At 40.7% G+C, this 27,139-nt stretch overlaps 1 protein-coding gene across 1 annotated transcript in view; it reads left to right on the plus strand.

Annotated features, from left to right (window-relative positions):
* The window catches only part of SYNPO (synaptopodin), a 97,246-nt gene that overhangs the window by 12,014 nt on the left and 58,093 nt on the right, over nucleotides 1-27,139 (plus strand). The window contains exon 4 of the mRNA XM_075210064.1: nucleotides 23,094-24,107. Within this exon, the coding sequence (XP_075066165.1) occupies nucleotides 23,693-24,107 (415 nt within the window). The 5' untranslated portion in view covers nucleotides 23,094-23,692. The remainder of the gene's footprint in view (nucleotides 1-23,093; nucleotides 24,108-27,139) is intronic.

Genomic DNA, 27,139 nt, shown 5'->3' on the forward strand with positions numbered 1-27,139 from the left:
TATTGGTCAGAATCCTGAAGTCACTATGTAATTTCAGGCTATGTTTGCAAACTTGCCTACTTAGGGCCTTATGTAGAGTTCAGGCCTGATTATCCAATAGGCTGACTAGGCCACAGCCTAGAGTTCAAGGCTTATTGTTGGGGGGAGGGGAGGGCCGCAAAACTTTTTGGGTGCAGAATTGTGACAGGGAGAGCTATAAATTAAAATGACTTTTAAACTATAAGAGAATAGTTGTTTTTCAAAGTAAAAAGTAACATGAAACAAATATGTAGTAAGGTTTTAATCTTGACGTATTCCCGTGGTAAAGGCTGAAGACAATGAGTCATCTTCGGGCGGGTGCTTGGGTTTAAGCGAGTAGGAGAGACAAGGACGGCGACAGGCATAGAGGTCACAGCCCCCTATCCCACCACATCTTCACCCTCAGTAGTGCACTTGTTAAAGAAATGATTGAGAAAGATTGCCATGACCCTTTTAAAAAGGCAAGTGGGGCGAGCCCACCCCCCACCCCACGCACACGCACTTGTCCATTTGACCTCCCTTCCAGGATCTTCCCTCATACTCTGCAAATTAGACTCTTCCTACGCCCAAATCTTCTCAACCAGTACAAGTGTCTTCTCCTCTGTAATATCTGCCCTCTTCCTCTGTAGACATATGGACCTATGGGCAGATATATAGATGCTGTTGCAAATCAAGCCACACAGCACTACCAAAGGGGATATTGCTCTGCTCTTTAGCCATTACAACTTCGTAATTGAGGCTCATTGTTTACTACCTATATCATACTTGCCAACTCTCCCGGAATGTCCGGGAGACTCCCGAAATTCGGGTTGGTCTCACGGACTCCCAGGAGAGCAGGCAAGTCTCCCGCATCCTGCAACTGCCTAGCCTAAATTACGCAATTCACGGGAAAGCGCGCCATTTTTGCCCCACCCCGCATGACTAAACGGCATTTCCATCGTGGGCCGGGGCCAAAATGACGCGTTTGGCCGTGCCCCGCCCCCTCCTGCCCTCTAGTCATGAAAGTAGGCAAGTATGACCTATATACTAAATATTATTTAGGGTTTATATTTTAACAACACTATATTTAATTTGCAGATTACAGCAAAGTAATTAAACATGTACATTTCTAATTAAAATGAAAATATGGTCTCCAAGGCTGATTCACAAACATAATTTGGAAGACGAGATTTTTACGATTTTGCTTCCTTAAGCAGACATAGAATTGGTGTACATCTGATACCTTACATAACTGAGCATAAGCTTTTTTATTAGCAATGTGTTGTCTTTAAAGGCAAGTGCTGTCAGTTTAATACATACTAGATCGACCAACAAGCTGAAGCACATTCCGATTTTTGCAGAAGGAAAATCACCATTTAAATACATTTCCTCTTTCCTTTTGCTTCCCGCAAATTCTGATGGGGTAACAGTTGTCTCAGATTTTCTAAATTATAGACACAACATCCCTGGGACATCTGTTGCTTCCGAGATGATTACATGTGAAATCTGAGAACTCTATTTATTTGTTGAATGAAAAGATGAGTGGAATTGACCTCGGATTTCAGCCAGGTGATGCTGCCTTTCTGACTTCCAATTTCGTGCAGTCACAAAAAAAGATGGTTCACACTCACTTTTGACTTTTCCCAAGTCGTTAGTCATTGCTGGTGCTGGGGCGATATTAATAACATGATATAGGTGGTTACTGCATCGAACGTATAGTTCAGTTACTAACCAACCATTTTGTATGTATATGTGTAAACCATTTTTCCATTGAAATTCTTAAGCACCGTTATATTAAAAAATAATTTGACTGGTTAAGAAGATATTAGTAATGACAGAGCTGTACGGCCAAACTAGCTGCTTATCTGATGTACCTGTCCTGCATCTGAAAAAGTCCACTTCCAAAATGATCTTACATTGCCACTGTGACAGCATATTAACATCTGCAATTTTTGCCATTCGTCACATTGAATTTAACCAGTCAATCATCAGTGACTTGATTTTCAAAACTTCACTCCTCTTTGCCACTATAGGTTTTGAATCATTATTTGGGTTTTGGGAAGAGGTAACTCTGTGCAGAAGGTTGTTATATCCACGTTTAAGTGCTTCTTGTGGTTAGTGCTCTTATCATGGGTGTAAGAATACACTGACATTGTATACAGTAATAGTGTAGATAAATGAGCAAAATTGTCCAACTGCTCTCACATACACTTGTCGGAAACCAGGGTTACCTAACAACAACACAAACACCATTATACAACACTATGATTCTATGTTATAGTATTTAAAAGGCATTAGCCCATAAAATATGGTATTATAATGGAAAGGTCAGTTAAACCTTAACTATGAACACAATTAATCTGATTACCATTTAGGGGGTCAGTGAGGACCTATTCTTATTAACCATGAGGACAATCGGTATTTGGTTGACTGGGGATTACTTTATCTTTATCTGGATAACACAGGTAGAAAGTACAATAGGATAAACTTGGACTTTAGTCTATTTTTCAACCTTACTACTAACTATGTAAATGTAGTAGGATCATCATTGTAACATTGAGTTCAGAGAAGGAGCATAACACACGCAGTATACCCATAGATCTGCCCCAGAATATCCGGATTATAGGGACACTTGCAGCAAGAGCAGGGCAAGCTCCCGGAAGACTGCTCGCCAGCCTGCAACGTAGGCGGGAACATGTTGTGATGACGCAAATCTTGTCAAATGCCATCATCAAGTCATGCCCTCCATGCAGTTCTATCTCTAGCCTCTGTATCTCCAAGGGGTCACATGTACAAAATAGGCTAGTATGTGTATAACATAACTTTGCACTACTCATATCCATTCAGCAGTTAAGTGTAACTTAAAAGTGATCTTGAGGAGCATGAGGGTAAACTAATATAACTAAAGTTTTTAAAGCACAAGTGTACATTTTGTAATGGTGTCCTGTATCCTTTTATCTAACCTACATCTGACAGGGTGTACCTGTCAAAAGACTTTCTTAGAACTGTCCTATTTTTAGGATCTGAAATGGGAGGTGCTTAAATATTTTGGGAAATGCCTTGGCAAATGAGGGCATGGGGTCAGAGGCGGAGCTAGCGAGCTGTGGGCCAAGGTGTAGGGTGGCGGGGAGGAGGTAACCAGGTCCCCCGACCAGGGCCGTAATGCGGGCTGTGCGATAGGGGTGACTGCTCAGGGTGCAACACTGAATGGGGGCACATTTTATAAATATTTTAGGTTCATTTGGTTAAAATTGAGAGCTAGGGGGCAGCATTTTTGTTTTTCGCCCCAGGAGCTAAAATTTCAAGTTACGGCTCTGCCCCCGACCCTCTTCATCTGGCATGCAGTAGAACCCTTTATCTCCATGGGCCCCGCGGCATGCCATCTGCTGCACCAATGGTAGTTCCCAGGACCCTCTTAACAACATCTTGGGCCCCCGGGCACAGCAGTGCACCGGGGCCCTTATATATACATATATATATATATAGAAAAAAATAAAAATGATTATATATATGGGCCCTGCACCCCAGGGGGGCACGTTGGAGGCAGCAAAAAAAAAAAAAAAAACCTGGAAAAAAAAAAGACAATACTTACCTTGTGGTCAGCGGGCGATCCGGCTCCCTCTATGTTCTCCTCCTCCGTCGCGCCTCCGACGGGCCCCCCTGGGCTGCAGGGCCACCGGGCACCTGCCCATTGTGCCCAATGGGAAAGACGGCCCTGGTAGTTCCACCATTGCATGGGGTGTTGGATTTGGGTGCAGCATTGGTGTATCTGGTGAGTGTGCCAAATGTTTGCCCTGGAATGTTGGTAGGCATGATAGGGCAGCATAGTATATCACAATACATGACACCCACCAGCAGTCAAGGCTTCTAGTGGGCAACAGGGGCATGGTCTAATTGATTATGGGCATGGCCACAGCTATATATGGGCATAACTCTGGATGGAATGGGCCATGCCAGGGAAGTATGATCACAAATGGGCTTACGGAGGAATACCTAGACATGGCAAACCAGTAGATGGTATCACAAAAGACGATATATTGGCACAGATTACAGCAATCACAGGGCAATGTGGTATGGTGTAGGGTAGCCTAGGTCAATACATAAGGCATCACAGAACACTATGAACAGGCACATGGCATAGAAATGTAGTTGCAATAAAGTCAGGCCGAGGCAGCTTATATGGTGTATAATTTGCTGTGGAACTATAAGTACCAGCATGCATGTTGTAGGGTCACAGGTTGCCCACCTCGGCAATAAATATTCTGGGTTGTGAGAATGGGTCGATTTAGTTGCATCTGTGCTTCTATTAGCAATACAAGTTTATCTAGTGTGTTATAAGACATAGCTATAACTTTATAATATGCACACTTTTCCCAACGTACAGTTCTATATAGAACACATAATATACCAAATATCCAAATATGGTTTATAGACTGGCAATATTCCTTTTATAATTTTAACTAATAAACTAATTAACGTATTAATTTAATGCTTTGAGACTTGATTTATGACTACAGAGCAGCTTGGTACATGATCTGCTATAATTACGTAATTGTAGGTAATGAATCTTGTGTTGAGTAACCGCGAGTGGCTGTAGTGTCTGGTTCTAGAATTCCTCTGGGTTGGGCTAGATCCTGGCTGTATGCAGAGTTTCTGCTGGGGATAACATAGGGCCTACATTTATAGGTGAAAGGGTTGCTTTCTGAGTGCAATACCCCAGCTGCAGGATGAGCTATGCCACCCTAGTCTGGGAATCTGTCTACGGGCAGGAAATGAGCTGGGTGTAGTCTGAGAATGGAGCCAATACCCAACCTGCATGAATGAAACATCTCCTTACCCACTGTCCCTGCCAGCAAGTCGTTCTAGATACTGGAAGAACCATAGCTCACTATTGTACATCTAGTTTCCTGACAAAACAACTTGTGCACTCTAGTGAAAGGGCTTTTTCAGATATTATTAGGATTTCTCTCTAGAACATGGCACATAGATGCTTTTTGTATAAAAGAATATCCAGCGCAGAATTATCTAATGGCACAATTATAACTGTTCATATAAAGACATGCCATACATGCTGAGAAGGAAGATAGAAAAGAAAAGCAATGTATTTAATAAAGTTTGTAAAAGGGCGTGTAGAGCCTAGAAGAAGAAGAAAAAGTTATCTGAAGGTAGATACCCCTTTAAGGGGCTTATACATTACCAGGTGTATAAAATAAAATAATAATAATAAGTAATAAAATAATACATTATGGTTAATTCTCTTTCAGCTAAATATATTTCATACTTGCCAACTTTTCCTCCTTGGCTTCAGGGAGATCCCAGGGGAGGTGGGCGTGCGGGGACGGGGCTTGACGAATCGCATCATTTTGACCTGACCCCCTAAACAGTTGTCACAATTTTGGCCCAATACAGCGGGGGCGGGTCTAAGATGATGTGATATTTGCATCATTAGCCCCACCCCCACCACTTATCTATTGCAGGGGTGAGAAATGGTAGGTTGCCCTACTCTGCCGGGTGCCCGGGAACCCAGAAATGCGGGAGTCTCCCGGATATTCTGGGAGAGTAGGCAACTATGCATTAAAGAAAAGCAGCTAATGAATCTCTACAGACTGAAGTGTCTTTTACATTTCTGTCTCAATTACTGAAGTCATGTTGTCTTACCTGTCAGTCTTTGATTAAATCTTGGTCTCCATGAAAATGGCCACCTCCATAGGCATCAATACATGGACATAGGACACAATTTTTGAACTGTGTCATCATGCCACAGATGGTGAAGCCAACCACGTCTTGTACTGGCTCAGCATCAGGGAGAATGCCAGACTCTTAAGGGAGTGAGGGAGATCACCCCTATTTCAGGGAGTCTCCCTGACATTCAAGGAGAGTTGGCAAGTATGATATATTTAGATAATTATTTTAATAAAGACCATAGACAAACCGAGGGGGGAGGGGGGGGGGGTTCTTAGTGCCTGGAAACCCCCCTACAATCTGATAAATGTTTTGTTAAAGAGTTATTTCTTCGGAGTAAATTCTACCATCCTATACAGTGATTTATCCACTGGAGGCACCAGTTTATGACTGGTATTTTATTTTAGTGCAAGCAGCATGGTAGCTACAATTCAAGTTAATTAATATGATAAATAAGTAGAGACACTTAGAGCTCTATGTTCTAGGCACTGCCGCAGAGTGGTGCCATATGTAAGAAGGAAGCATTACATATAGTACAGCGCTGCTCCAAAGCAGAGCAGAGGTGACGGAGGATTCCAGCGCATAGAGATGGGAGGAAGCGGTGGAACAGGTCACATGGTAATAGTTAATATCACTACCATGCATGCGTGCGTTTGCACCACTCTGCCCCCCAGTGGACAGCCATGTAATCAACCGTCTGAAGACAAATATGGAATAAAGAGTTGGAATGTGTCGCTCTTTCCTCCATATTTGTTTGAACATTTGTAGAAAAATAAAGTAAAAATACAATCAAAATTCACTAATATACACGTACACTAAGGACCATTTTAGTCAGCAGCCAATTGACCCACACATATGTTTTTGGACTGTGGAAGAACCTGGAGTAAATCCAAGATAACACAGGGAGAACCTACAAACTTCATAGCGAAGGCCCTGGTTAGAATTGAACTCTTGACCTTAGCACTGTGCGTTAGCAATGCTAACCACCTTGCCATTGGGCTGCCACAAAAACTAAAAGAACGCAGTGAATGTGACGTGTAAAAGTTTGTGCACCCTTTTAGTCAGTACTCATTAACACCATTGTTGTCAGAAATCACAGCTTCAAACAGTTCTTTGCTAAGAGTCTTTTTATTATTGTTTTAGGAATGTTTTCCACTCGCCTTTGCCCAACTTTTCTATCTTATAATTATTCGGTCTTCTTTCATGCCCTGCGTGTTTGAGATCTCTAATCAGCAATACTCAAGTCTGGGGACTGTCAAGGCCATTCCAAAACCTTAATCTATTGTTCCTATATTTCATGGTTGATTTTGAGGTATGCTTTACATTGTTGTCTTAATGAAATAAACAGCCTGTTTCCAGATCCAGCTTCGTCACTGGATTTGTTGATATTCAGTTGAATTATTTCTTGCCCGGACAATATTTCCTATACTGCCACACACCCTAAAAGCATAATAGATCCACCCTAGTAATTCATGGTTGGCAAGGTGTACTTATATTCACGTTTCATCTGTTTTTATCCAAATTTTTATTTTATGATGGGGGTTTTGGCCACAAAGTAAACATTTTGTTTCATCAGTCCACAGCACATTGTTCCAGATCGTTTGGCTTATCTAAGTATTGTTTTTTATACTTCAGATGTTGAGTTTTGTGATGAATTAAGTGGGAAAAGTTTTCTTTCTCCAACTTTTTCTTGCAGATTATTTCTGTGTAAACTGTACTGTGACCCTGCGGATCAGTGCTCAGATATCAGCTTAAACTACCTGCAGGTCTTTAGCATCGATAGGTGGCCTCTCCTCTGCAAAGCTGACCCAGGGCCGGTGCTAGAGTCCATGGCGCCCTAGGCATTTTAAAAAAATCGGCGCCCCCCCCCCCTGCAAAAATCGGCGCCCTCCTCCCTCCTCACCCCGTCTTTCCTTACCTCACCACCGCCGCCGCTCTGATCCGTCTCCTCCCCTCCACTCACTGACACTAGTGAGCGGAGGGGAGGAGACGGAGCAGAGAGGCGACAGTGGTGAGCAATAGCCTCTTCCCCCCTCCCCCATGCATCTGAATGCTGTGCGGAGGCACAGGTATGGTCAGCGGTCGCCGCACAGTTTTAAAGTAATTTTCATTCTCCAGGCGCCCTCCAGAGCCCAGCACCCTAGGCAAGTGCCTAACCTTGCCTAATGGGAGCGCCGGGCCTGAGCTGACCACTTTAGAAGCAGTTCTATCAGATCTTATGGGGTCTGCCTTGACATTAACAGTTGCTCTTAGCTTCCATTTCTTTATTATGTTTTTAACAGTGAAAATTCCAAACTTGAAGCTTTAAGGTACCTTTTTATAGCCCGTCCTGCTTTGTCAACTATCTTTAATTTTAAGCCCCTGGGCAGCTGCTTAGCAGAGTCCATGGTGTTGATAGTGGTGCTGAGTGTAGGTATGATATCTTAAGGTTAGAAGGGTTGAGAGTATTTATTCAACTGTGAGAATGCCTTCATCTGGCTTAATTTAAGATTTAACAAGTCCATTCAGTTTCGAGACCTTACAGTAAAATAATACTGAATTACCTGGCAGGGTATAAGGTAGCATTTTGCTTACATCTATCAACAGGATTAGATTCTTAAAAGTTACCTAGAAAAATACATATTTCCGGGTTAGAAATAATAATGATAGTGAGAGTGTAACAGTAGAAGAATGAAGTGTTTTATGCAGATGTCTGGGGATGAGATCATACTGATTGAACGTAAGTGACATCAAGCAAGCAGTTGGTGTGATGAAAGTACTAATTGTTACAATTGCACATTACACCATCTAAATCCCTTGTCTGTGTTGATTCTAAGTGATGTTCTCAGATCATATTCCTCTTCCTTTGAAGTCCTGCCTTTCCACCCTGTCCATGGCTAAAAGCCGACTTTACTTACAATAGGATTTATTTACTGAGATCCTGAAGCAGAACAAGGTGGGCAAACAGATAAAAAATTATATATATATATATATATATATATATATATATATATTGCCTCTTGAAGTTTGTGGGCATGTGGGCAGAAGATTAGATTGTAAGCTCATCAGGGCAGGAAATGTTGTGCCTGATTATAGTTCGCTGAATGTACCGCAATTTACAGTACTGTAGTTTTACAATAATAAAAATTATAATAGCTGGGTGCAGTGTAAGCTTTTCAACATATTTGAATCATACTTGCCAACTTTGGTAAGTTGGCCTCCGGGAGATCTAGGGGGAAGTGGGTGTGTGGGTCTGGGGATTGGTGAATCATGTCATTTGGCCCCACCCCTATGTCATTTGGGCACAACGATTCATTGATCACGTCCTAAGCCTCGCCACTGCCACTTAACTAATATAGTGGCCAGGAACTGGGAGGTTGCCCAGCTGTCCTGGGAGTCCGGGAGGACTCCCAGAAATCCGGGAGAGTAGGCAACTATGATTTTAATACATAAGCAGAGACAGCTGATGAAATTATAGGTGCCCTGCATAGAGGTGTCCTCCCATCTCTCCTCTATGCAGTTCAGTGAAGGTTATTTACTAAAACTGCCAAAGACCTCCAATCAAAAGTTAGCTTTCATCTGACTAGTGCAAATGTGATAATGAAAGCAGATATCTCATTGGCTGCTATGGTTTAGTGCAGATTTGTACTTTTCATAATGTTATTAAATAACCTTCACCGATTTGTTGATATTTCCAAAGTAGGACATATACATTCCTCTCAGGATTTTCAATTTGGAACTTATTTGGTTACACTTATCTGTATTACCCAAACCCTTCTGCCGCTCTAAAGTCACCTTGGCACCAGCGATCCCACATTTTTCCTTTTTCCCCAGTGTAGATTATCAGGACTGTCCCACCAAATATCGGACACATAAAGAGATAAATACATGACAAATATTGGGTTTCTGGCTAGCATTGAACATAGGTGTTTAGATGAGACCTTCCTGGGAGAATAGGGAATTATGCATTTAACCTACCCTACATGTCCTTTTGGATGTCAAATATAGTAAGCCAGTTATAGGAACCAGTGTATGTCTACATAATCTCCCAACATTTCTGCAGAAATCAGCATTAAATTGGTCAAACCCCCTATGTCTCACCCCTATCCGACCAACAATGACTTCATTCAACTTGGTCGTGTCCCCAGTCCGATTGTTTTGTGTTATGTGTCTGTGTTATGTTTTGGTGTATGTGAGTATGTGCTTCATCATTAGATGTGTTTTTATGATTAAAATGTGTCTATTATAAGGAATACATAAAATGAAATGAATTTTACAAGTCAAGACATATTCTTTAAAACAACCCACCATCATTAAGGAAGTTGTAACATTTACGTAGTTGGAAACTTCTGAGCGTGGCCTAACTTAGGAAGGCGGAGCTTAATGAGTTGTGTGTCTACTTATAAAAGAATGAAGCCCATTCCTCTCCTGTGGTTTGTCCATATGGCCAGGTTAATTTACAGTCAAATCCTGTAGCAAAACTGGAGAAAATATTTCTGGAACAGACGGCAAACCATGGTATACAGGTAGTTTCTTATCTATCATTGAGAAAATGTTAATTCTTTATATTAGATTGACTTGAGATAGTTGAAACTCTATTTTATATCACACAGGGGCATTAGACCATAATGGTAAAATGATGAATCATTTTTACTTAGAGCCCGCTGTGAATGCGGAAAAGATTTATTTCTGTTAAAAAAAAAAGGAAAGATACATATAATTCCCCAGGCATGACAAGGGTTAAGAGAAGCCTGGACTACTTTGTGTATCCAGTTTCCAATTTGGCAGAGGAAGTCCTGGAAATATTTGTGGAGGTGGAAACCTTAGCCAGGCGTGTTTCTATTCTTTTAGAAATAACGCAGCTTGTGGAATAAACTATATGGTCAATTAAATTGTCGTAGTTGCCTATACATAGTGGAGGCATCTGTTTTGCGGGCCGAACCAATATTCATATAAAAGCAGCTTAGCGTTTCATTGATGTCACTAGGAGAGATGCCACAAATCCTAATGACATTATAGGCTGCACTGTGGTGACTATTGGTTAGGTTACTGCCTCTGAGCTGTGTCAGCACATTGTAAGGAAGTGGCTGCTCAACCCTGGGGAGTAATGTCGAATATAGCTGTCTACTCTCCCAAAATGTGTGGGAGACTCCCAAATTAAAGGGAGACACCTGTTCTCTCCGGAGAGCAGGCTATACTCGGGAGAACTTTTTCGTTCCACATTGTGGGCGGGGAAGTGAGGCAAATCAGGTCATCAAGCCCCGCCCACCACACTGAGTGGTAGGGGCACAATGATATGAATTGTGTCATCACATCCCTGACACTCAGGGCCTGATTTATTAAGGAAAGTAAAGCAAAAAAAAAAAAGAGTAAATTGGCACCTTGGCAAAACCATGTTGCATTGGAGGGGGAGGTAAATTTAAAATGTGTGGACAGATTTATAATTGGGGTAAGGGCATGTCCTAGATCAACTTTAAATTTCAGTGTACAAATAAAGCTACCAAGTATTTGTGTGCTACAGGAAAAAACAGACAGTGTTTAACTTATGTGCAAAACAATAAACTAATTTGCACCCCTTGCATTGTACCATGGTTTTGTCCAGGAGAAAACTTTTTTGCCTTACTTTCCTTAATCAATAAGGCCCTCAGTGTTTACCAAGGTGGGTGGGGCTTAATGATCGGCTTGCCCCACCCACTGGATTACAATAATTGCATCAACAAGCCCCGCCCACCTCCTGTGCTACCCTTCCTCCGCATCTCCTGGAATTGAAGTAGGAAAAGTTGTCAAGTATGTTTTTGAGTCTCACCTCATTGGTACTGCGGGAGGAGATGCTAAGCAAGCTATCTAATGGTGAGAGGTGTTGGTTCGTTAGCCATTAGAGATGCACAGATTGTTAACTCTCTGTTCTGGCACAAACTGAATTTAAAAAAAGAAAAACAAGGTCAAGGCAAGCAGACATTTACAGTAAGTGGAAAGTTGATGTTCTCCAGAGCTGTATTACTTCCTGACTGAGATTACATGGTGTTCCAAGGGCTGTGTTTTCTTCCGACCTCCTGTTTGTTGGTAAAACACATCCCTTTCATCGTGAATCCTGGGCTGCTTGCTGTAAGAGACTAACATTTACCCCCATGTCTTTCCACAGCTGCAAGGGTTAAAATTAAAGGGTGAGGGGGGGCTAAGCAATAATCAGAAGGAACATACAAGCAAAGATATGCATGTCCTTCCCCCATAGTTCAAGAACAGAGCGTTCAATTTATCACATTACATTTTATAGCCTATTTTCGGTACCTGGAACATGGGGTAACCAATTACCTTGTCTATGGTGACAAGAAGCCAACGTGGGGATTTGAGTCCTACCTTCTATGCTGGCTTGATGTGGTTCAGGTTTTGCTGTTGTGCAGTAAATCCTCTGGTAATATCCCTTAGAATACCAAGCCTGGGACGGATAGCTGTATAAATCCATAGTTATCCAGAAATACAGTTTATCACGTTATGTGACCATCTCGACAGTCTCAGGATATAGTAACCTGACATACCTGACATGGCAATGATACAGTTATAGACCATGAAACAATTTAACCTCACTATAAGATGGAATGATGCATTCTTCTATCTATACCAAAAATAACCCTGAAACGAAATGAATAACATGATTATAGGTCCATTTCATGGGCCTAGCACAGGAGAACGTATATGATAGACATAGTTTAATGTTATCCTTCTGTGCAGGACCTGAGCAAACTCATGAGGTCTTTGCCTGCTTTCTGTCATATCTTTGATCTTTACCAGATGTTGCAATGCCCCCACTGCACAGACAATATCCACTATTCACATCTGTACCTGCCCCATTGGAACTTACATTCTAAATTCTAGTATTAATTTTGTTCTTAACCAACTAACATGTTTTTGGAGCGTGGGAGGAAACCCACGCAAACACGGTAAGAACATACAATCCCCACACAGATAAGGCCATGGTCAGGAACTGAACTTATGACCTCAGTACTGTGAGGCAGAAGTGCTAACCACTAAGCCACCGTGCTGCCTGCTTATGCTGGTCTATCCTTCTGAGACCCGTGCTCTACTCTACCAATCAGCAGTTTGCTTTCATAAATTGCGATGAAAGCTAAGTTTGATTGGTTGCTAGAGGTTACTGCAGATTTATTAGTAAATACAGCCCAGTGCACCTGGACAGGGGCTCATGTGGTTGGTTGGAGGACACTGTAAGAGCAGAGGTGGTGATATTACTGTAACATGCTGATGACTGCACTGCTGTTATCTATGGCCGTTAAAACAAAGTCCTATGTATTACAAACCGAGATATTTTTTTCTAAACAAGACTGTCATAAAAACGATAAGGGATATTTTTAGCTATACGTAAAGGAGAAAGAGCATAGGTGTGGGGCTACAGGCCACCAAATCAACCATTGAACCTTGGTCAGCAACGTCTCTGCCCATGGCTGGTGATATCACCCGTTAGCTACAGGCGTATAGTTCATACTATAGTGTTACATTTTACCACACAATTATAGGAATATAGGGGCCTGATTCATTAAGGAACTTAGGCAAGAAATTTCTTGCTTAAGTCTCCTGGACAAAACCATGTTAAAATGAAAGGGGTGAAAATTAGTTTTCTATTTTGCATATAAGTTAAATACTGGCTGATTTTTCATGTAGCACACAAATACTTATTTGTACACTGAAATTTAAAGTTGATATTTGTGTGTTACATGAAAAATCAGCCAGTATTTAGCTTATGTGCAAAATAGAAAACTAGTTTTCACCCCTTTCTTTTTAACATGGTTTGGTCCAGAAGACTTAAGTAAGAAATTCATTGCCTAAGTTCCTTAATGAATCAGGCCCATACAGTCTATTTATAAATAAACAGCAAATACCCATCCATGAACAAGCTCCATTAGTCCTAAACCCTGCAACACAGCCACCCTCACATAGACCTAAAAAAAACCTTCAACTTGTTATTATATTTCACATAAAACCGTATTTTTACCCCATTTAACATTATTACATTACTATTGAGCTAACTATGAGGCAAACACTCCATGGCTGTTGCCATTCTTCTGTGAAAGTCTATCCCACATCCCATATCAGTGATTGTGATCAATAAAATTGCACTGTTATCATCGATGTATGCTACAGCCAGGGGTAGGACAGCTTTAAGAGGCATCACAGTTAAATTAATTTATTTGAAAAAAATGCTTTGTTGGCAGATCTAGTAATACTTTAGAATTACAATATTTGTCTTTTAAAGAGCACACAACTCTTACCAGTGATGTGGGTAGTGTTTGGATAAGAGATGATTAGTGCACTATTTCAGTTAGGCCTCAGGCAGCACAAGAGATTGGCAGCCCCCAGGCCCCATGGCTGCAACAGCTTTTTAACCTCATTTACATATCGCACTCTTTATAAAATAAAGCAGAACATATCTGTCGCCATGGAATTTTGTTTGTTCTCACATATCCTCCAATTGTCCCATTTTTCATAGGGTTGTCCTGGTTTTATATGGCCAAAAGGGGTGTGGCCTGTCAGATTGTGGGGGTGGCATTTTGGGGTAATGGATGGGACATGGCTAAATTTGATCCAAGTTTTATTCAGAAGTGTCTTGTTGTATGTTCTCAATACAGAACCACCCACTGTAAAAGACATTCTACAGCAGCTCCTGGCAATCTAAAGCTGAGATTTGAAACATTCAAAAGCACAAACAGATGTCACTATTTGTAATGGAACTGGATGCATCGCAATGTTTATTGTGATTAGCCGGAGCAGAGGTGGAATTAGCACATACTTGACAACTTTTCCTCGATGGCTTCAGCGAGATCCCGGTGGAGGTGGGCATGCAGGGGTGGGGCTTGACGAATCACATCAGATGACACAATATTTGCGTCATTAAGCCCTGCCCCCCACCACTTATCTATTCCAGGGGCGAGACCTGGGAGGTTGCCATGCTCTACCGGGAGCCCAGGAGGGTCCCAGAAATGCGGGAGTCTCGCGGACATTCCGGGAGAGTAGGCAACTGTGCGTTAAAGAAAAGCAGCTAATGAATCTCTAGAGACTGAAGTGTCTTTTACATTTCTGTCTTCATTACTGAAGTCATGTTGTCTTACCTGTCAGTCTTTGATTAAATCTTGGTCTCCATGAAAATGGCCACCTCCATAGGCATCAATACATGGACATAGGACACAATTTCTGAACTGTGTCATCATGCCACAGATGGCGAAGCCAACCATGTCTTGTACTGGCTCAGCATCAGGGAGAATGCCAGGCTCTTCAGGGAGTGAGGGAGATCACCCCTATTTCAGGGAGTCTCCCTGACATTCAGGGAGAGTTGGCAAGTATGAACTAGTGAGCTGCAGGAGGGTGGAGGAAACCAGGGCACCTGCCGCAACAATGGTAGTTCCGCTACTGGGCAGTGCCGTGTACTTGGGCGAATAACATATCCCAAGGAAGAAAGTGACACTAACATCTAATGCAGATACATCCCTGTGCTGCTCAGCCCCTCGGCTGCGGATTGCAATGCCCTTTTACAAATAGAAAATTATGATATTAGCGCCACTTTAATCCCCATCTCCAACTCACTCCCCCGCATGTGGCCCTCTGAGGCTTCAACTGTGGCCCTCAGCTCCTTCCTGCTTTATTGTCATATTTGTTTGGTATAGCTTGTAACACTTGTTTAAAATGCTGTTATTACAGAAAAGTGTCTCTTTCTTTGATTAAACATATTGTTTTTACTTAATACTAAGATTAAGGGCAGTGTGTTCTTTTGAAGGCAATAGGCATTATGTTAGATTATAGAATAAAGCTCCTGAGAGCAATATTATTTATTAATAATTGAAAAATAACATTTATGTTTAAATACATTTTTTTTTATAAAATTACTTAGATCAAACTATAAAGATTTGCCCCTGGATATTTTCCCATGGTAAAGTCCTTAGTCTTCAATACTGATCAACTGCAGAATAGAATTGGTTTTATTTTTGTGCATTGAATGCAGTCTTCACTATCTAGTCTTATTCTCTCTGGAATTTTCCTTATTATATATAGAGGAATTGTCATTATTATATATAGAGCATTTGATATGCAAAAATATTATATTACAACCTTGTTCTGTTTACACGCTATGATGGCATTTGTAGTGCACCAAGTCTGCCGAAACTGATGGGCATAGGTGAAGCTGTCTAGCACTAAACTGTCCCTGATTTTAAAAAGTTGACAACTGTGGCCACAGAGACACCCAGTGCCCTCTGCACCCAGTGAAGTCACTCTACTAGGTTCCATAACAAGATAACGTGCAAAGTAAACAAAAGGAAATATAAAATCTATTAAAAATGAAACATAAAAGTGAGCTTTACATGACGGCATTTATAGATACAGCTCCGTGAATGGGGCCTCTTTAGCTCTCTATTCATATGACTTGAAAAGAGAAAGAGCACATTGATTATAAGCTCATGTTCTTCTATAGATTACGAAACACAAACATAGTTACAAGTGTGATGACATTGCACATCTCCTGTGTGATTCCGTTCCATGGGCGGATGCCAAATCCTGCAGCTGAATGCAAGTTGACGCATGCTTTGAATTGGTGAACTCTTACTCAGCCATTTTTAGTTGTGCCTCAGGCTAAGTCACCATTGCTGGAAAACAGGAAAGGGATCAGGGAGAAGACAGTGAGACGTGTTTAAAACAGCAGCAATGGTTACTTGTGCTGCTTAACCCCTCCGCAGCCACAGTGGGAAAATAGCCTACAGGTGACATATACACTATAAAGCAAAAATGTAAAATCGCCGCTCATAATTTTTTTGTGCCAATGACCTATTTAATCAATATGTATTCACAAGTGCTGGTCCATTACCTGCTTTCATGCAGGGACTCTGTGCAGATAATTTCAGACATGCCTAATTGTAAGGAGAGTAGTCCTAGAGACTCCCGGGGGTAGGTTTATCAAGCTGCAGGTTTGAAAAGTAGAGATGTTGCCTATAGCAACCAATCAGATTCTAGTTATTTATTCAGAACATTCTACAAAATGACTGGTAGAATCTGATTGGTTGCTACAGGCAACACCTCCACTTTTTCAAACCCGCAGCTTCCAGATCCAGTCTCTTCTGGGAAATTTCCGACGCGATTCGCAGATCCTTATGATGTGATCTGCCAAATGACAGCCCAGCCCAAGATGATGGTTATATAGACCCCTAAATGAGTACATAATATACTAACGTTAACATATTTCTTTGTGAAAGGCAATCAAGAAAGTAAACACAGTAATGATTGCTGTGTAGATTAAAAAAAATATATATATATATTTTTTTTTTAAAGTCTATAAAATGTAGCCATTTAGGCAGAGCCGTAACTTAAAATTTTAGCTTGGCACCCTGGGCGGCCGCCCTTATCGCACAGCCCTAATTACGGCCCTGCATTTAGGCTCTAAAAGGCAGAACAAGCAACATCTTACGTTATGTTATGGCTTATTGTAACATCTTCTAACTACTAGCTGCAAATGTGAAATGGGAATTCCAGTTTACGAGTTAAAAACTACGCCCCATAGTTGTTTTTATATAATTTTAGACTGGACCAAAAGTTGAAATGCGTCAAACTGAGCTGGTTTGATTGAATTTCGAAAACTGGCTTGAATAGTTGGAAAATCTCTACTAAATAAGATAATGCAGGCTCAGTCCCGAGGGAAGTAATGTAATAACCTGACATCACTTTCTTGTCCCGTGATGCAGATTCCAAGCTGCCATCAGAGCAAGAATCTTTTACTACATAGTTGGTCCTTTAACCAAAGAGTTTCAGCTGAAAAGAAATGAAAATATTCTGAATGACAAAGGGGAACAAATTTGATATATTTTATATTCCCTGGGGACACTTACAAAGAAAGTTACAAAAGTGCAATCTGGCTGAGGTATCCCATGTATCTAATCAATGCAATTTGCCATCTGTTTAAATATACACAAATGAATTCTTTCATGTTTGGAAAATAAAGTTGAGTATCCGTGATTCAATGCAAATGTCTTGACCTGCACCAATTATCATTTCTTAGGGCCAAGCCCAGCACATGTTTTAACAAGAATATTGTGGATGACTACATTGGTGGGATATAATCAACCGAAAGTAGACAGATGTCCAGATGTGCATACATCAACATTGCCGAAATTAGGAATACAGTTATATTATTAAAACGGAAATGTGACTATAGCCCTGCTTTCCCCTAGGTGGACAATATATTAATAATTTTGTAAAGATAATATATTTTAATTTAAGATTAAAGTGCCAGCTTACTCCACAGCTAGAGTCTACTTTGATTACTATCAAAACACCCCCAAACTAGTTCACCCAAATGCAAAACATCATTTAAATTTTAAGTGTATGCAGAGAAATTTAAAACTAGTGGAGTATAGATTTCAATAGAGTAATTTAATTTGCATTATTAACATTGGTTTCAAATCTAGCAAAAAAATCAAACAGAAATTCAACACAGACTTTGATCCATAAAATTAGTAGGAAAAGTAAAAGGTTCTTGGTACCCTTGGGATCTCCTCTGGGTGAATATGTGCACAGGAAATACTTGAAAATTAGATTATTTCTTGTTTAAATGAATATTTATTACTTTTCACACAGCAGTGTAGCTATATGTAGGCCAATGAGGCTCCTCGGAGCATGTGCGAGGACAGAAGCATACTCAGTGCAGTCTGTATGTGCTGTCTGTTCCACTGTGATGGAAAAGAAAGACCAAATGGGACACTACTGTGAATGTGCTGGCCTCCATGCATGCTCAGGAGAGCAGAGTGGGGGCTCTTGGTGCCGTGAGTGGCTATTCAATACTGCCCACCCCCAAATTGTTTACTACAACTGCTAGTTACACCCCTGGTGCTATAATTGGCTGCATGTTGGCCTGGCCCCTCCCACTTCAAATCTGCTAACACATGGACACACCAGAGTTCACAGAGCTGAAATACATTGTGCTGCTGCTAACATTTTAATTCTCTGGTTGAGTGCATGTTGGACTATCCCATACTTTCCAACATTCTCCCCCAAGGGAGATCCCGGTGGGGCGATCGCTTTGGGAAATCTGGTGACATGATCTCATCACAGTGGCCCTGCCCCCTGCTGTTGAATGCTACAATTTGCACCATTGCACGCGGGGTCTATCCCGTGAATCTTGTCATCAAGCCCGGCCTCTGCACATGGGTTTTTTAAGAATAAATATAATAGCTTTTCTGACCCCAGTCAAACACACCTTAAAATGTAAGGTTAGGAAAAAGGGAAAGTGAGAAGCACAAGGATGGGACAGGAATGAGAGTGTCCAGCATTCAAGGACAGAGACATTTCTAATAAATTGATCCCAGGGAAGACATTCCAGTGCAAAGTCATATTGATTATTCACTTAGTAGAATCTTAGGGCTAAATTTACTAAGCTGCGGGTTTGAAAAAGTGGGGATGTTGCCTATAGCAACCAATCAGATTCTAGCTTTCATTTATTTAGTGCTTTCTACAAAATGACAGCTAGAATCTGATTGGTTGCTATAGGCAACATCCCCACTTTTTCAAACCCGCAGCTTAGTAAATCTAGCCCTTAGAGTTTCCATGCCTTGATGATAAGAAAAGCACAGTGTTCTACAGCCTGAGCAGTGTACTCAATGCTAACCGCAGTTTCCCTGCCACCTGATAGCGCTTTATCTCATAAAACACTGCATGCAGCATTTTAACAGTCAGAGTTATTATGTGTAAAAAGCAGCATTACAAAATACTCCTCTGACATCACCCGTTTGCTACAGACCTACAATTGTTACGGATACATTTTGCTGGCACAATTATATGAAAATAAAGCCTACTTATAAATAGGGAATATTTTTTTCTTCTGTAACCTGGTTAAATGAACTGCATAGAACGCCAGTAGACATTTTTTCCATGTATGTAAAGAAATGACTTCATGGTTTATTGAACAGAAGCCATGGAGCCATTCATTGCTGAAATAAGCTTTTATCCTCCATAGCACTTCTTCTTTGCCAACCTAATTTTAAAAACCTGATCTGGCGCTATGTGTAAGTAGAAACTGAAGCCAGATGGCAAACTTTGTAAACAACAGTCAGGCCTATTACGTTTTTTTGTTTTGTTTTGTTTTTTGTGCTGAATTCACACTGGTGCCTCCAGTACTGAATAAGTAACACATGGGCATTGTGTTGGGAGGTCAGTTTTACGGAACACATCTAGGGGGAAAATGACCTTAAGGGCTGAATTTGTTGTCTGGTTTCATTTATACTGATAATTTAAAGATAAGTATAATTTATAAAATGACTTACAAAAAATGCGAGTCATTGTTATTCATACATAAAAAAGCAAATTGCTGCTTTAGACTCAATTACATGATGCTATTTAAAAGTGGACAGTAATATGAACTAGTATATAATGGAGACAATTTTCGTTGATTACAGAATGTGGGACACTTTTTTCTTTATAAATGTAATTCAATTTATGACTGATTATCTGAGTAAAGACTGCTGTTGTGACTTTAAAGGGAAAGGGGGTCAGTAAAGTTAGCCATCCAAAAATACAATTTTATTTGACTCTGTTGGCCTACTGACGTAGTGGACACACGTTGACTATCTCCTAAATTACTAACAGGCATTCCGCATAAATAATAGGTGACAGAGCTTCATGTGAGGTCATATCATCTCTTTGCTGGATCTGTACTGGTTTTAAAAATAGATAATGCCAAACATGTGGGCAGGAACTGTTTAGAGCCATTTCTTCCATAAGTTGACTTGACTGACCGGTCCCAGACTCATCAATTTTAGGGACTGCAGAGAAGAAGCGTTCATCTCTTCTCCTGGCTCATGCATACTTCCACGTCTCTCCCCGGTACAGAGGGGTAGTCATTGCTACCACAGTCAACTGCAGGTCGACCGTGATATACTCCGATCATCCACAACATTAAAACCACTGACAAGTGAAGGGAATAACATTGATTATCTCATTACAATGGCACCTGTCAATGAGTGGGATATATTAGGCAGCAAGTGAACAGTCAGTACTTAAAGTTGATGTGTTAGAAGCAGGAAAAATGGACAAGAGTAAGAATCTGAGCAACTTTGACAATTTGTGGTAGCTAGACGACTTGGCCAGAGCATCTCCAAAACGTTTGGTCTTGTCAGGTGTTCCCGGTATGCAGTGGTTGGTACCAAAATTGATCCAAGGAAGGACAACCAGTGAACCAGCAACAGGGTCTTGGGCACCCAAGGCTCATTGATGCACGAGGAGAGCAAAGGGTAGCCTGTCTGGTCCAGTCCCACAGAAGAGCTACTGTAGCACAAATTGCTGAGAAAGTTAACGCTGGCTATGAAAGAAAGTTGTCAGATCACACAGTGCATCGCAGCTTGCTGCAGATGGGGTTGCGTAGCCGCAGACAATCAGAGTGCCCATCATGTTTACATTATGTGGGTGGCTGGGTGTGCATGCGTCATTTACCTGGGGAAGAGATGGCACCAGGATGCACTATGGGAAGAAGGCAAGTCGGTGGAGGCAGTGTGATGCTCTGGGCAATGTTCTGCAGGGATACATTAGTTCCTGGCATTCATGTGGATGTTACTTTGAAACGTACCACCTTCCTAAACGTTGTTGCAGACCAAGTAGACCCCTTCATGGCAACCGTATTCCCTGATAGCAGTGACGTCTTTCAGCACCATAATGCGCCCTGCCACACTGCAAAAATTGTTCAGGAATGGTTTAAGGAACATGACAAAGAGTAAAAGTTGTTGACTTGGCCTCCAAATTCTCCAGATCTCAATCCGATCGAGCATCTGTGGGATGTGCTGACAAAAGTCACAGCCATGGAGACCTCATCTTGCAAATTGCAGGACTTAAAGGATCTGCTGCTAACGTCTTGGTGCCAGATACCACAGGACACCTTCAGAGGTCTTGTGGAGTCCGTGCCTCCACGGGTCAGAGCTGTTTTGGCAGCAGGAGGGGGACCTACACAATATTAGGCAGGTGGTTTTCAGGTTGTGGCTGATCCATGTATAATACTTAAGTGAGGAGTGTAATAACCAATATTGGGTGTAGAGGAGTCACTGGAATGGAGGCTACATCACTTTTGGTCCCTCTGTCAGTCAGCACGTGTGACTGCACATAGTAACTGTTGACAAATAAAAGTCTATGTTGACAACACGTAATTATGCATGATATTTTAAGTGCCTATTTTTTCTTTTGTTGTTTGTGGGGTTTTCTAATTCCTCTCTGATTCACCATCTTTGTCCATCTAAAAACAGGTAAAATAAAAAATTCAATACATATAGTTGTTCCTCCATTTTTCAGCCATTGAGAGTAATTCAGAGAATGCTTTCTGTGAAGGCTTCTTGTTTTAAATAGAATTCTTACTCATCTAAACATCATAAGGATATTCTGATTTTCAAACACATTTAATCGGTAAGCTGTGAAATTATTGAGCATCAAAGCTTCCCCTGTCTTAACTTTCACAGCCAATTTAATAGGCGCCAGAGAGCGAAAGTCTACAGATCGAGGCATGAAAGTATCTTAAAGAAAAATTATATATAAAAAATACTGTTTTAAAAGCATTATGCACTCGTTGTGTCTTCCCTAGGTAAGTAAGCCAGAGGAATTGCAGTTATAGAGATCCTTTATTTCAGTGCTACTGAGAGATTATTGCAACCACACATTTTACCATTTTAAGGATTAATTATCCAGGGTGTGGCTCTGTTCTATTGCTTTTAGTCTAGTGTGAACAGATCTGTGGGACGTATATTATGGAGTCTCATGTCCTCAATTGTAACCCCCACAGCAGAAGAAGTGGATTCTAGAGTTGGTATTCCCCCTACTCCACTATTGGTCTATGGGACCACGATCAGCATTTTAGGAAGGATATATCAGAAAACAGATTGCTTCTCTTGACAGTTATCATCATAGGATAACTCTGCGTGGGTAATTTCAGGAGATTATTATTATTATTATTATTATTATTATTGTTATATAGCATGAATGATATTAAGCCGAAGTTACACGCACATGATTAAAGGTCCCAGCTCAACGTATCATCACCTGCCCATAATTCCCCTCTGCCCGCATTTTTCTTAAAACCTCTTCGAGCTTGGTAGCTGCCAAAATCTTTTAGTCAAGATCTGATTGGGTCTTAACACACCTTTAATGGTTTATTCTTAGGATAAAATTTTTACTCTGGTTTTGACAAACTTCTGCTAGAAGTTGGGTCCAAGTATCTATTACTTGTTTCACTAAAATGATATAACCTCAAATAATTCCTAAATTATCCCTAGTTATTCTTTAGTGCGTCTCTTTGTTCTGGAATTTAACTAATTTCTCTTACTGAGATGTAAACAATGTAACCACTTTAGAGAGGGTTCAAGTTGTTTTTTTTGTATTCTTTTTGCAAACTGATAGTTTTTGTTTCGTTTTAGGAAACCGGAAAGGAAAAACTGAAATCCGAAGAGGAAGAAGAGAGCAGACCAATCTGTATTGAAAATAAAGAAACAATGGTTCATTAGTGACAGAACTGCATGTACATGGGCTTATTATTTTGTGCCCAGTGTTGCTTTTGGAGAACTGCCTATTAGATTTAATCCCATCCTCCCTCCCTCTAGACAAATACATTTGGAAACTGCTATATGAAATTGCTATCAGTAATATCATAAAACCGCAGAACCTATGCCTTTACAACGGAAAAAATGAAATAACCAAATCAGATGACGAGTACAGATATACAAAAATTCCCTCGGTTCATCGGCGATCAGTGTCTGGTTGCTGGAAATATATTACAATACGTATCAATTTTATTTTACTGAGGGGAAGTTAAACAGTTCACTGTCCCAAGTGGTTTTCTTAAGGGAAGTATTTTGTGGAACACATATATATACAGAGTGAATTTGGATCACTGTATATTTTGTTGGTAGATACTTTTCCATTACCTAGTAAACTTTACAGAGCATGTGGAGGAATTCTTTTAAGATTCCTGTTTTGTAAATGTTTTAAGTGAGGAAACGGTTCTTAGGAAGAAGCCATGATGCTCTCCAGTACAGTTTCACAGAATATATTAGGTGGATCCATGGTGGCTCACGGCCTGCCCCGTGGATTCATGGATCAGAATGCAGATGTCGGGCATGAATCTTGGAACCCTACCTCAGATGAGTATCCAAGGGTGGAAAACGCCAACGATGAGAATTCAAATGTGAATGACTGTGACCAAATCATGGAGTTAAGAACAGCCCACTGGGCTATAGTTGAGGAAGAACCGGAGGAGTCTACCAATGGGATCACTAGAGATGGGGATGTCACAAATGAAGTGGAGACCAGACCAATTGAGGCTTCTTTGAAGCTGGACCCTGTCCCTATCAAGACAGGAAAAAATGACCTTGAATGGAAGATTGAGCGAAGCACCAACACGGTGTCTACTATTCAACAGCAAAGGAAGATGCGTAAGTACTTTCATTGTCATACTAATATATGCACACAACCTGAGATTGTTACCAATTACGTCACATTTTGAGGCTTTGAGGACTTTTACAGTATTGTGTTTCTAATATTAAATTAAATTCAAAAAGTGCAAATGTTTATGGATAGATCGGCTTTTTCATGAATGACCCATTTAGACTCATTTAATTGATTCAATATCGCTGGATATAGTACACAACAAAGAGCCATTCTTTAGTACTTTATAGTTAAGAAGGAATTAACGGGACAAGTAGAACTATTTGCTAATAATAGCTAAACTTCCAACCCTGAAATTATACAATTACTGTCAATGTGTTGTCTCAGTTTCTACACAGTAACTGGCGGGTCAGCAGCTCCCTGTTTCAGTAATTTCTTCATTGGGAATAATTATCACCAAAATAGCAAAAAATAAATATTATATATACACGTACTCCGTCACCCACCTTGTTAAAATGACTGCTTCTACTCCACGTCATTATAGAGATCAATGATTGATTGTGAGCTTAAATATCTTCCCCATTCACCTTACAAAGACAGAAATAATTACCACCCAAGTGCACAAGTCCTAAGGCTCTCCACACATAGACAGGTCCGTTTAGCCAATTTGTCTTTTTTAAGCAAAGAAAGTGTTTTAGGAACAACTGGAAAACTTCTTTCAAGTTGTAGAAACTTTATTGTTGACGATAAATAGAAGAAAGCAAGTTAGGTAGGTGTCTCAGTCGGCAGCGTTATGAGTTTCCCACCTCACCCAGTGCTTCCGCTGATTAGGCTTGCTTGATAAATTGGCGATTGTACTCACCATGACACAGAGAGAGGTGGTGGTAAAGGCTGCTGCTTTTCCCTTTGTCAAAATGTGTAATTTTTTTTTACCAAATTGGTCTAAATATCACAAGTCTAATGGGCCTCTTAACCGAGCGACAGGATACGTTTCCACTTTGGTGACACAAAATGGGTGTCCAAAGTGGAGAAATCCAGCAGTTCTGTGCTGCTAGTACAGTCATCTGGTGACTAGATTAATACATTTAAATAACCTGGAGGTAAATGTATCAAGCTGAGAGTTTTCCGCTGGGTTTGAAAAGTGGAGATGTTGCCTATAGCAACCAATCAGATTCTAGCTATCATTTTGTAGAATGTACTAAATAAATGATAGCTAGAATCTGATTGGTTTTTCAAACCAACCGGAAAACTTTCAGCTTGATACATTTACACCCTGATCTCTTTCAATCTGATTAATCTTGGGAATTTAATTTTTTTGGTCACAAACGCAGAGATGTCTGGTACAGATTGGGTGAACCTTTGATCCAATAGACTTGGGCCTTTAATTTGGTCCACCATACTATTCAAACTTAAACTATAACCACTCTTAAATGCATCCTTATATTTCCTCAATCCAACATATATAGCAGATTTTTATAATTTTGAAAAAAGCCAGGTATATGTATGTACATTAATATATCTAACCAACCAGAGATATTAGATGCAATGTGCTGTGAAGGATGCCCACCGGATGCCAGGGTCCTGAGCATCTGCACCAGTTCCATTGGGGACTTTGCTTATAAATATATTGATTCATGTTTGTTCTCCTTCAAACACAGCATTTAGGACAAATTAATAAATACAAAATAGTGGGCTGATGTCCACTCCATCATATTTAAAATAACTTAAGTTGACGTTGAAGGGGTTGTTGTCAAACTTAATGAGTTATTAAATACATTTTTGGGGCAAGCACTGCTAGCACTTCCTTGACCTCTAGGTCAACAGCCAAGTGCCTTGTGTGCTTAATTATAAATGTTAATGTAAATTGTTATACTAGGGGGTTGTTCAATGTCTTAATTCAAAACAATATTGCACAAATCCATGTTTAAAAGTGTTTCATGCACCTGGTGTACACATGTTACTCAAACATATTGTATAATGTGTTCTAAGAAACTGCAGAAAGTCTATCACAAATCGCTGCCAAGTTCTGTCTGCTTTCTATAATGTTTCAAGTGATATGTTGCAATACATTTTTTTTGTATCTTAGCATCAAATACATGTTGTGTTATTCTCCTTAACAAGAGCATAAAACATCTTCTAATATCCATCTGAAGGCACGTGTCAGCTTTAACATTTAAAAAAAGTGGCCTTATTATTGGACCAAGAAATGGCTGAGCAAAATGTATTTTTGGAAATGCCATGCTTTTCACAAGTCCATGTCTATCTTCACCACAGCTCACAGGTTTACAGAGCAATATAAGGCAGGTCTAGGTGGGCAGGCTTATTGTTTAGAGCACCCTCTACAAGTATGGGGGAAGATCGTAACATGCAAGACCACAGGAGAGGAAGATGTATGCTGATCAGGGGAGGGCGGGCAAATTTCAGCCCGGGAGGCAAAACTAGGCTTGGCAGCCTATTAGGATCATTGCTAGTGGCCCAGTGACCCAATCCGAGGTCCTGCCTGGGGGGGGGGGCAGATGCCCCACTGTCCCCCAGCCCAGCCTGCCCCTGATGCTGATGCTTGATACGTGAGTAAAGAAATACCATATGTTTGTGTATTTTTTATTGTTGATGCAGTGTTTGTGAATGTTTGTGTTAGAACAGCCTGTATATGTCTGTGTTTATGCAATGTCTGTGTGTATCTATGTATTAGTAAATGTGTATGGCACAGGGTGGGACCTTACTTATCTAAGGCCCCAAAGCCCCGCCCACTTCAGGACAAAGTGAAGCGGGATCCATACGGATGACTTACTCTGCCAGGAGTCCTCCCCGAAATTCAAGAGGCTCCCGGGCATTCTGGTAGAGTAGACAGATATAGGGCTATATTTACTAAGCTGCGGGTTTGAAAAAGTGGAGATGTTGCCTACGGCAACCAATCAGATTCTAGCTATCATTTTGTAGAATGCACTAAATAAATGACAGCTAGAATCTGATTGGTTGCTATAGGCAACATCTCCACTTTTTCAAACCTGCAGTTTAGTAAATCTAGCCCATGGTTGGGACAAGTAACAGCCGGAGTACATTTTTGAATAATCCTAAT

This window comes from Mixophyes fleayi, chromosome 4 (genome assembly GCF_038048845.1).
Source record: "Mixophyes fleayi isolate aMixFle1 chromosome 4, aMixFle1.hap1, whole genome shotgun sequence".
NCBI classification, from domain to species: Eukaryota; Metazoa; Chordata; class Amphibia; order Anura; family Limnodynastidae; genus Mixophyes; species Mixophyes fleayi.